Source organism: Hippoglossus hippoglossus, chromosome 24, assembly GCF_009819705.1.
Source record: "Hippoglossus hippoglossus isolate fHipHip1 chromosome 24, fHipHip1.pri, whole genome shotgun sequence".
Lineage (NCBI taxonomy): Eukaryota > Metazoa > Chordata > Actinopteri > Pleuronectiformes > Pleuronectidae > Hippoglossus > Hippoglossus hippoglossus.
The window spans coordinates 19,000,017-19,012,641 of NC_047174.1; the positions used below are offsets into that span (position 1 = coordinate 19,000,017).

Sequence of the window (12,625 nt, forward strand, 5' to 3'; positions counted from 1 at the left end):
CGTGTGGTGTAAGACCTTGTTCAGACCTGGTATTAACATCCGTCCTGATGATCCGATCACAAGTGGTCAGCTTTGACTACAGCTGTGGATGCACCTTAATCCGTCCTGAGATCCGATCAATCGGACCACATTCAGAGCTGGTCTAGCCCGCATGTGTCCAAATTTAACGCTTCTCAGTGACGTACGATACTTTTGTTAAATGGGTCCAAATCTTTCTTCGTAGATAAACGCATTCATTCAGTCCCTCCTGATTCTGCTTGATCTCTTTCTCTCTAACTCTCTCTCGCTCGCATTGACACACACACACACACACACACACACGGGGGAAACATCTGTAAACTCACATCAACAGAAATGAAGGACATGATTATTTACATACAGAGCAGGGAGCTGAGATCTGGTCACAGGGGACACATTAAGGATGCATTTTATTGCCAGGTGTAAACACATAATGCTTCCCACTTGTGATCAGATCCCTCTGGACACATGTTAATAACAGGTCTTAACAGGGCCTAATTCCCCTACAACCATGGCAGTCTTCTTTCTTTAAATTAATAAATGATCATACATAAAAAACGTTATTGTTCAAATGTTATATCTTATTGTATAATGTACAAAAGGGGTGTCAGTAGCTGAGTAGTTAACGTCTATGAGATATATTATTGCATGTCATACCAGCCTACATTACCATATCAACCTCTCCCCTGGCTTCCTGTCTGTTTCCACAACATCAACTATCCAATATAGGTAGTAAAAAAACACAAGGGTGTATCAATATACTGTGATATTACTGAGTGAAGTCACAAATGCAAAGGAGTACACCTCTCACCAATCAGTGATCATGGGGGTTAAACACAGGACCTGAGTTCATGCAGTGACACGTTTTAGCCCACAAGAGTGGACCACTTGGTCATGCATGGGACCAGGTTAAAGGCAGCAAAAGCTCTATTTCAGAAGCGCTTTTTTTTTATCTCTTGAAAGGTTGGCGGTTTAATCCCAGCCCCCCCCCCACTCGGTCTGTGGGCCAAAGTGTCCTTGGGCAAGACCCCAAATTGCCCCCGACGGCTGTGCCTGCAGTGTGTGATTAATGTATGATAGAGAAGGAGCTGCGCATAGATGAACCGTTAGGATGTGTGTGTGAATGGGTGATTGACAAAACTGCAAAGTGCTGTGAGTGGTCATCAAGACGAGAAAAGCTCTATACGAGTACAGACCATTTACATTCCGATGATAACGAGTGAGTGAGAGGCTCTGAGGATAAAAAGAAGGGGAAGAAATCTGTCATCTGTGGAAACTGTGGGGCTGTAAAAAGCTCATTTAATCATTTTATCTGTCCCAGATGAATTGATTGAATGGCCTACCTAATGCTCGTTGTTTACGCTCATTATGATAATGTGTGCTGCTTTCCTACCTGGGAATGAGCAATGACTATTCAGTTAACAAGGGACGGGCTTGGATTTGTTTTTCTTGAATACGTTCAAAATGCATCTACTTTTGCTGCTTTCTCCGGGAATCTGCAACTGCGCTTTAAAACAACTTCAAAAACTGTCCCCACATGGCATCTGACATGTCATGCTATTTATCAATATGTCACAGGCTATAAAACAGTGCACATATTATCGTCAGGTGTGTGTAATATTAGCTATGCAGAATGTTATAGTCACGCATAATGCTGCTCAAGGTGAGAGCTACATTGCTCTGGTGGCTGTAAGTAATGACGCTGTAGGGGCTGCACAGTGGGCGTTGTCACCTTGAAAATAAATCTAATGTTGATGTTGCTCATGTTGTTTTACTACCGTAAAGCACTCCGAACTTTGTACGACACTGTGCCCTGCAACAGGAACTTATTGAACTTAAAAGCATGTCAGTGATCTGGTTCACGCAGGGTCCCACACTGGTCTCTATCTAGGTTGTCCTGCAGGCTGCACGGTCCAGGTAGAAGTACTGAGATCTGTGAGTCCTCAATGCTCAATCTGGACTCAATATCTTGTGACCTAATTTATGAGGATACGTATTAGGAGTAAGAGAGGCAATTATTTAATGATGTTTCTTTTTTTTAACAACATGGTTTATTTGCGGAAATGTGGCACACGGGATGCAAAGGTCCATTATTGAATTATCTTAGTATTAACCAGTCGTCAGCTAATCTGAAACAGGCCAAAGCAAACGGTGTTTACAATTTGGTCTGATGAGCAAAAACACTGGATTTACAAACTTTATCCAGAACAAAATGCGTATACATTTATGATCCCTTCCTTCAGGCTCAACCTCTGATGATGGATCGACTGCTTTTCCCTTCAGAATACGCGTCCTCCTTCCCCAGAAGTCACCCCTAGTTCTCTTCAAGACCCGAGCGAGAGATGAGGCGTGAAAAGTGCACATGGTCGCAACTGTAAATACCTCATTATATTTCCCCAGAGGACACATCTGCACTGTGCAAAGCGAAGCCTTTGTTTTCTAAATGGGCCGTGATCTGTTTTCCTTGCGGAGTCAAACAGGTAAACCATTAGTCAGGCCTCCACACTCCTCCTAATCAATTTACACACTTTAGAACCATTCATCTCCATATCCCTGTTTGACTTCTATATTAGATGCAAAATGTCAGATACTGTAATAACGGTGAAGCAGGGCTCAGGATTATTGCAGAATCGCCAAATACAAATGATTTCTTTCCCTGTTGTCGTCCTCTGGCAGTCTGCCGGCTGCTTCGGTTTTTTCTGTGGAGCGGGCATCAGTGTATTGGAGAGATGTAGATGAAGACATTTTGTACTCATGAAGATCCAATAAGTGACGCATTGCAGGGAGGAAATTGGCTTCAAAAAAGACGTTAATATAATTGACAGAAATCTAAATGGATGGCTTTCAGTAACATGGCGGTTAAAGTCGGGTTTCTTTTTAATTTTTAAAAGGTCTTGACAAAGTCCCTAGAGATAATGTATGTTATAATTTGGCGGTATACAAATAAAATGTAATTAAAAAAGGTAGGGTAAGTAGTTTCTGAAACACAGCTAGGTAGCCGTCAATAAATAAAATTGTCTCAAAAAAAATGTAAAAGCTGTGTCCGTGGCAAAAATTGTATCCACACTTCTGCTGATGATACATCTACAGTTATTATCATTAATACATTTCGGTAAGAATTCCTTAATTGTTCAGTGTGTAGGATTTAGTGACATCTAGTGGAGAAGCTGCATGTTTTTAATGAACTGAACACCCCTCCCCTTTCCACAGAAAATTGTGAAAGGCCCCCCCATAGGGCCAATGTTAATATAAAGGGCTCATTTTAAAGATATTGAAAATACAGTTGGTCTTAGTCTCAGGTGATTATACACTAATGAAAACTTAATTACGAATATTCTTTTCTACTTTTGGGCAGCGCAGAGGTGCAGCTGGTTGCACTGTCGCCTCACAGCAAGAAGATCCTGGGTTTTAACCTGACGGCCGGCTTGGGCCTTTTCTTTGTGGAGTCGGCAGGCTCTCTCTGTAGACGTTTTCAGACACGACCTGCGGTTTAGGTCCGGAGATTTGGGTCTGGAGTTCACCCAGAGTTTGTCTTTCGCACATGCACGACGCGTTCACAACAGCAACAAATCCTCTGCATCATTCCGGTGAGAGGGGGAGCAGCCGGGTGCAGCAGACAGAGGCAGGAAGTGACGTATTAACTCTGCTGTGCGGATCACGTGATCGTGTTTACAGTAACCCAACACCGTCATCAACTCTTATCACCACAAACTCTCTTGACATCTTCGTCTGTGTCTTCTACACGTGTGTCACCGCTTTTTCACCGGGAGATATTTGTTTCCTTTTAGTTTTTGCGTCTGTCACATGTTGGAAGTGCCATCAACCCCCCCCATTTGCTCGCGGTGAATCCAGCGGTTGATCCCTGCTGTGTTCACACATAGAACTCTCATGAATTTCTACAGACTTTATACTAGGAGGCCAGGCAGAAAAACGTCTGCAGAAACTTAGGGGCCTTCCACTCGGACATCTGCGTCTATTCGGGTATCGTCTGGGTTTCTCAAAAGTTCAAAAACATGCAGCTTAGGTCAATTGGAGACGCTAATATTTCCCATAGCTATGACTGTGAGTCATTTGGTTGGTAAATGGTTATTTGTTTCTATACGTAAGCTCGGCCATATGCTTGCAACCTGTCCAGGGTGTACCCCACCTCTCGCCCAATGTCGACCCTCAAAGGATAAGCTGAATAGATAATGGGTGGATATTCTGTTAAAACCCCCTAAATCCTACACAGTGGTTGTTCCCACCAAGATAGATGCATCTTTGGTTGTCATGCAGCCACACCATACTGCTATATCATGACAATGTGACAAAAAATTATTTAACTGTCAGATTCGGTTAGGCAGATGGACCCAGGATGCAGAGTTTAAACAAAAGGTGTCCATTTAATAGGGAAATGTCTTTAACAGAAAGAAAAAAAAACAAACAGAGGAAAACAACAAACAGAGGAATCTCAAAAAAAGTCTAAACTGAAAAACACAGAGCACACGGGGGGAAGCTTACAAGAGACGAGAAGAAGCAGGGGACGCGAGCACAGGAGATGAAGCATAAAGACAGGGATGAAGACAGGCATTAAGACAACGAACCGACAAGGAGAAGCACAGAGACTTATATACACACAGGGAAGGCAGGGGCAATTGAACACAGGTGGAACACATGAGGACTGGCGCAGACAATCACAAAGACAGGAAGTGAAGAAAACACACTAGGAACAGAGCCTACAAAATAAAACAGGAAACAGAACACAGGGAGTGGGAAAACATGCGACACCGAAACAACTCATATACAAACATAAACACAGGGATGTACAAGAAACACGAGGTAATAATTAAACAGAAAACACTCTTAATAAAGAGGCGGAAAAATAAACACTCAAAATACAAAACCATGACATTAACTAAAAATGCAAAATTAGACAGATTAGACAATCAAGCAGAAAATATAAATATTTATATTTTTCTTAATCCAAGCTTCATAAATTGAACACTTTTAGATCTATTGGTCAGTTTTTGGGCTCGTACCCACATGTATGGAATAACGACACATTAGATCTCTGATCAAATGATTACTGCCACTGATGCCTTTTGTCTGGCACTTTGTTATGAATGAAGGTGCTTGTGTTGCTGTAGAAGTAAGTGGCAAAATAGACTGGGTCCTGCTCAAACAAGAAAAACACTTGCAGCTGTTTAATGTGTGTTGTGGTTCAGTCACAAGCTGCTGGATAAGAGTTCAAAGTTCTGCACGAGCCTCCAAAGTCGTCTGTTCTACCAGGTCTGTACAGAGCCATGCAGGTGTTTAATGGTAAAAAAAGTACTATTTGTGTTTTACGTATTATAAATGTATTTAATTTCTACCCTCAAATGAATCGTTCTCTGCAGTATTCATGCTTTGCAGGCTGCTGGTCTTACCATATTTCAGCTTGGACCAAATTCTGAAAACCTGTAGAAATAAACACCGTACAAACCCCTTTTGTATTGTATGTGCTCAGAATATGAATATGAACATGACGTAATGTAACTTTCTCACTGCGGCCTTTCGAGAAGTGAAGGTGTTAATAACTCAGAGATAATATGATAACACCAGGGACGAATGGACTATTGTCTCTCTAGTTTGAACAGGCTTTCTTAAAAATGCCTCCAACACAGTTCAATGTGGCTGCGGCACAGAAAAATTACGACTGAACCAGTGAGAGAGGATCAGAGGCACTTGCATGGCACCTCTTTGCACGGCTTCATGTGGTTTTGCACTACAGTCACTCTGAAGTTTGTACAGCTGCCATTGAATTGAATGATTAGCATTGCTCTCCCTTCTCTCTGTTTGCATGGTTGTATGAGTAGATTTCCACCAAGACTATATGGTCCCTCCAAAACCTGATGAAAGTGTGTTCTGCGAACTATCCAGTCCGACAAAGATCGGCCATTGGTAATTCTCACCCTGAGATTTGATAAGACAGTAATAACTAAAAAAGGAGGCACACACAGTGAGTCCCACGCAGTCCCAGTTCAAGGGTAACCACTGACTATTAAACTAAGTATCCAGCTTTGGATTTTAAAGCCAGGCTCGAAAGACAAACGCATCACAGAATGTTTTCCTCCTCGCAGACTCTCACTGTAATACCCCTGAAGATGATCTCACCATTTAAGCAGGATCAGGCTTGTAGCTTAAATTAATGGAAAGTGTGGAGGAGCCACAGAGAAACTGATGGAAGGAAGCCAACATCATGCGAGAGCCAAACCATTGCTTAACAGAGACAGCTGAGCGGGCTTGGAAACAGCCACGGACTTCCCAAAATAAATATCAGAACTGCTGAATGATGTGATCAGAAGAAATCCATCCAAGCTCCTTCAAAGCGGCGGCATTTCGGCAGGATTCAATTACAAAATGGGAAAGATTGTTTGGACACTTGTGACTGTCTTTTGACATGTGTGCATGCACAAACAAGTCAGTAAGCCCGTGCACGCAATTGTTTCTCAATAGTAGCTGTTGGATAAAGGATGGAAACTACTTTAACAGGATTAGTATTCATTATGTTGATAGTAACTGGGATGTTATGTATCCAGGACAAAGATATTCACAAAAGGAAGCAAACATCATGAATTAAATGATAAATACTTCCATTCATCCTCATGGTTTAGTGAGTTAACCCTAACCATATCTTAACCATAGTTCGTTCGTCACAACCATAATCATTTTATACCTTAACTACACGGCAGTTGTTATGCACAGACAACGTAGAAAGTGGTCATTTTTAAAAAGGTTGGGATGTAATCCTGGCTTTTGCAGAATTGTCTCCCGTCAATGTTCTCGTCTGTCAGCCGTGATGCAGCTGCACACCTGCAGTGCAGCGAAGTGGCTGCATCCTACATCCTCTAAGAGCTGTGTGGCCAATTGAGAAGGTGGCCGATGAATAAATCACAGTAAGAGCAGAGCCTGGCAGAAACAAAATGGGTTGTGTGCTGCGGTGTCGGGGAAGGATCGCCACGGGATTTGGATATTATTTGGGTCTGTAGCTCTGAAAGAATATTAGAAAGGTTTCTTCAAGGTGTTGTGCTTTGTATTAATTTAGTAAAACTCAACACATTTTTTTTTTCTTCAATTTGACAGAACAGAAGTACAAAAATACAGTTTGTTAGAAAACAACTACTCTCCGTAGCTCTTGTTGTCTTTAGATCTTGTTCATCTGAGCATGACTCTGTTCTCCTGATTAGAACAAAAAGCTCTTATATTCCAGTTAGTATTCCCTATGACATTGTTTTATGTGATGTTAAGATGTATTATTTTAGGTGGTGTCTGTCTCTGACTAAGGGATCCTTTCTAAAAGATTATAAGTTGAATTTACTGACTTTAAAAATGTTTGATGAATCATTTATAAACCTCTACAACGAAAAGGTTGCCAGTCTGTGAAAAATTCCTTCAATCGTCCGCTGTAGTCGGTAAATCCATCTTCCTTTCTACTCATGACTCGTGAGTTGATGCCAAAGTAAAGTTAATATTATTACATTTTGTTCACAGACATCTAAGCATCTCTTGGTAGTATAAACATAAACACATACACTGATCACTGATCATCTCCCATCATTGTCCATTTTATCAGCTAATAGTTAAACAATCTTTATAATTTAAATCTTGGATCGATCATCAGTAATTGCATTAATCCTTTGTTAATACACAGCACTTAGTGAAATTAATCAAATACATTAACTGAATCATAAATCACAGCCTCTGTTAGACTGATCAGATTTACAGTATCGAAATGTGAAAAGATGGTGGCCCCTCTAACAAAATGCTTCTACCTGTATGGACTTCTCTTCTCAGGATCATGAATGTAAGGCTCCATCCACGGTACTACGTTTTCGTTTGAAAAACCCTCAACATTGTTGGGCAGAAATGGAGATGTTAGGAAACTATGCTGTTGACACTCGTAGCTGCTTCCTGATTGGGTCATTTGGGGCACAATATGGCCTTCACTGATTGGTCAGGCTCCTCTCACAGTAGACCTCTTCTGGAAAACCATCTTGCATCACGTCCGGGCCACTGGCCACTTGAACTTACATATTTGCAACACTTCCTTTACCCGTTTCAAATTAAAGGCACTCCAGGCTTTCTTTTGTCTGAATCCATGATGATGATGTATCTGCATCAATGGTGATGTAGCCTAAACGTAGGTAATGAAATTAGCACCAGCCAGATTGTAAGAAGCACAGCAAAGGACACACACAACTTCTATAGAGATTGTATTATATTTCCAAAAATATATGTACAGTCTATTACAAAGGTTACAAAGCAAAAAGAATTGTCTATGTAACAAGAAATTGTCTAATTAAATGATCTTCTTCCGTCGGGGGAAAATACTTTTGACCAGTGAATATTCTCAATACTTTCATCACAGAAAAATAAATAATACATTGACAATTTGTATTACTGTACAACAAACTAAAAGGCAAAAATAAAGACAAAGTCAAAGTAAAGATGGAGATCCTATCAACTGTCTTTGGTCCTAAATGAGAAATTATGTACAACTGAAATCTTGTGGGTGACAATAATTCATCAGCAAGATATAAAAATATAGTGCATTTTCAATGTATTCAGAGCTCTCTACTGAGTAATATGTGTAAAAAACAATATAAATAAAATGTACAAGTTTTACAATTAGAACATATACAAAGATTCCCTCACATCTCGACTCTGTCTGACACAATCAACAGTGCTGCACTCTTTGGAACTATCCACCACCTCGCCAAAGCGGTGAAACTCATGTCCAACTGCTGTACCACAAGATTTGAAAAATAACTTCATACTCTATCAGCGATTCCTGATTCCGACCAACGGCCTACATCCTGCAGGTTCCTGTGTTTTATCGTTTTATGCGATTATGTGTGTGTGTGTGTGTGTGCGTTTTGCTAAAATACAGCCACAGCAAAACCTGTTTTTGTCCAAAGCTGAGTAAGCTTAAGTTGAGAATGGGGATGGAACAGGCTAGAACAGACAGTAAAGTGACTTCGCTGGTGAAGGTTGCAGGTGATTTGGACGATGAATCAATTTAATCTCAATTTGGCCGAAACTGCTGTTTCTCCCAGCACAGGGGGGAGGAAAGAGGGGATCAGAGGCATTATACCTCAGGGTGTGAGCAGCCTCCAGGGGCCCGGTTTGAAAATCAGAGCCGGGATGGGGGCTGGTGAGACAGAGAGCTGCCTGTGAACTGGGGAGTTTTGTGCTGACTGAATGACTTTATGCCGGTATTCAATTCAAAGGTCTGGCTAAGACCCAATTGCTGAGCTTTGCTGTATGGATAAAGTGAGGGTGTGTGTGTTTGTGTGTGTGACACGGGGGCTCGGAGCCGCTCAGCGCGAGTCCCACGGGGAGAATGGATCTGAACGTGCGTCCGTGACAGGCCGATACAGTTTGAAGCTTCCGAATGTGCGTTCGAGTGTGTTCTGGTCGTTTGTGGTGGCCATTCATGCTGAAACACCTGATCAATAGAACAGCTGAATGCTTTTTTGGTGGGTTCTAATAACTGGTTTCATTTTGAATATGGTTCCTAAGTAAATGGTGCAGGCACAGTGATTGACATGGTCACACACTGAAGCTGCAGGGCTGGATTCCAACCTGTGATCGTCACAGGACAAGAGTCCACATCACTGGACAGCACAGTTTACACATATGGACACTAAACATTTACTGAGTTCTACACGTAGTCAGGGCAATACTGCACTGAAGTCAAAGAGAGTTAATAACCTGTACAACACTGTGAATGACTGTGGTGGTTCACTGCAAGCACCTAAACTGCTTCTGCTACGAAGCCATATTTTTGTTCTGACGACACTAACCAGAGAGAGTTTAGATGAAGTTCACCAAAATGTACATTTTACAGGTCAAAAGCTGAGAGATCAAGAAATGTTCATGTGATTTGATTACCCATTTGTGCAGTACACATTAAACTAACACATTTATTGCCGTGACAATATTTGCTCTTTTTTTTCATATTAGTTCAGCTTTACCTGCTCTGAAGGTGTTAAAATTTAATTCGAATTTTTTTTAATTTAAATGTAAATTCAATGAAAAACTTTAACAAAATGACTGCATTCGTGAAAATATAGATTTATATCTCAGGCTGCAGTAGCAATAAAAGAAAATGCTAGTGTTTTTTTTTCTGTTTACTGTGAAGTGTTTTTTTTCTTATTCAAACTGCACAAAAAACACACTCAACATGGAAACATGCCTTTTTTTGCATGTGAAGTGGAGACAGATGGCACCAAATAGGTTGATTGGCTTTTAGGACGACGTCTTCTGCAAAAAAAACCCTCGTCTCTATTCTCAGTACACACCGTACGCGTATGGGAGAAAAGAGCAGCAATCCTAAGAGACACTTTAATGCATGTTCCATTTATGCCTGTGAGGGATGAGCGGTGGAGATGCATGAATAAACAAAGGTGGCTGCATTGGCTGCCTACAGAGGCAGGGCCGTGAACTTAAGCGGCACGATCAGTGCTTGTCACACGTTCCCACACTTTAACACCCAAACCCTGAAGGGGGCGCTTTGATTTCTGGGCGGCGGCGTTGGTGTAAGATAATATCAGCACGGCTAATTGGCACCTTTCTTGTGTTTCGAATGTTGCCTCTTTCATCTCTGCAGCCACTCAGTTAAACATTTCCCTGCCATGTTCGGTTTTCATCAAACCTTCAGCTTATCATAGTGGCAAAGTACGACATGATTATTTCATTTGATGACTTGGCACAGCAGTTTCTCTTCTTTTTTTTTTTCTTGTCTGACCACGTTCCAAAACCGTTCTTAGGTTAAAGAGGTACATTCCTTTCCTTTCCAGCGGTGACTGAATCTTTCCAAAGGGTTTTGTCTCAGCACAGCACTCTCATATGTGTTTATACCTAGCACCTTAAAAAAAAAAAAACTCAGGTGAGGACCATTTCTACCTGGTAATTATTGCTCTGTTAAGTTCATCTCCTCTTCGCTGACTGTGCCGCTTGTGGCGTTAAACCGTGTCTGTTCAAGTTCCAGATAGAAAGAAAACAACTAAACAACAGGGAGCTTGTCCGCCCTCAAAATGAACCGCAAAAAGCGTTGCCATTGAAGTGCCTAAAATAGTGGCAAAATGAATGTAACGTATTTTAAGGCAGTATTACGTCTACACCTTTCTTGGATCCACCCCTTACAAATTCCTGTGTGCAACATTTTAGGCAAAATCATGGCAAAACAATATGCGTTGGCTTCAATTTCAATACAATCTTTCAACAGTGCTAAAACATTCTACTCAACAACCAAGTAATTGTTTCTGTGTTTCCTGTAGTGAACACTAAGACAAAGGATATTGCTACTCGGATAAAGAAAAAAAGTCTTGCGAGTCAAAGAAGAGTTTCACATCTTCCGTCTCCTCGAGTGTTGCACTCTTGGGAAAATTACCTAATACAAAAATGTGAGAGGTTGAAACCACGTCAAAAACGCCCGTCGGCCGCAAACAAGCACGTGAGGATAGCATGAAAACACCAACCACTGCAAATAGTTCAAACAGCCCAGCGTGTCTCGGCACAGACGGGGACCGTGGGATCTGTGCCGAGAGATTTCCCTCTGTTTTGGATAAAAGAGGAGTTTACCCTGTTGTCAAGTCCAGATAGAAGAGCAAAAAGCATCGCTGCATGCGCAGCAACATGTCACTGTGGCAGATACAAAGAAAATGAACAGATAGAAAAACAAAGAAGTGAAACCATTGCAAGATGTTTTTGTTTTTTGTTCTCATTAAAGGAAATCCATGGCCATGGTGTGCACTCAAATCATTCATTAAGTTAAAGGAACGTCAGCGTCAAACTTCTTTCCAATGTGCCATTTGATATGTGGTTGAGTCTGTAAGCGCCTCAAAAACAAGAAAAAGAACAAAGAAAAGTCTTGTCCAGGTAGTTTCTTTTTTTGTTACTGTTTTGTTTTTTGTTGCCCTTTTCCTCTCTTTAGTGCCCTCCGAAGATGCGGACCACAATCCTTCACTGAGGAACAAAGGAATGATTTCACTCCGGACACAGCCGGAAGAGTCAGACATAACAGATGTCTGTTTACTTTGAAGATCCCGGTAAAACGTCCCAGGCGCTGCTCCAGGTACGCTCTGGTTTTCGTGATCGCCCCTGCCCGAGGTGGCCGGTCCCAGTCACACCTGGACACCGGTGCCGTGGAGATGGAGCATCTGGGCCCTCATAGTCTGTATGCTGCTCATGATCTTTTTCTGATGGCCCACCAGCGTGATCCCCAAGCTCATCACGTCCCTGGAAGAGAGGACAACACATCAATCAACGCACTGGACCACAGCACGGCACGGAACAAGTGAGATTTACAGCTTCAAGATTTTCATTATAGTGAGTAAGGGGAACAGACAAAGGCAGACAATCACACAGGTTTGGCTGTGAATTTCAATTATGCATTTTAACGCCAATTTCAAACATGGTGCAGCAGGAAAGTGTGATCCATTTTCCTTTTTTTTGCCACAATAATCATGTCGTGAAAATCTGTAAATTGATAAGCCATAGAGTTCTTCTGGCATGTGGATGATTGCAAATTAATTCTAATAATTTCCTCAATGTATTTTTAACTTTGTGTAAATCTTTACTTTAA

The 12,625-nt window shown here is 41.5% G+C and overlaps 1 protein-coding gene across 7 annotated transcripts in view; it reads right to left on the minus strand.

The window, feature by feature from the left end:
* Positions 1 to 8,233: 8,233 nt before the first annotated feature.
* epha7 (eph receptor A7) overlaps positions 8,234 to 12,625 on the minus strand; it is an 86,784-nt gene continuing 82,392 nt past the window's right edge. For all 7 annotated transcript variants that reach the window (XM_034579770.1, XM_034579769.1, XM_034579768.1 and 4 more), the window contains exon 17: positions 8,234 to 12,279. In XM_034579770.1, coding sequence (XP_034435661.1) covers positions 12,165 to 12,279 — 115 coding nt within the window. In that variant the 3' untranslated portion in view covers positions 8,234 to 12,164. The remainder of the gene's footprint in view (positions 12,280 to 12,625) is intronic.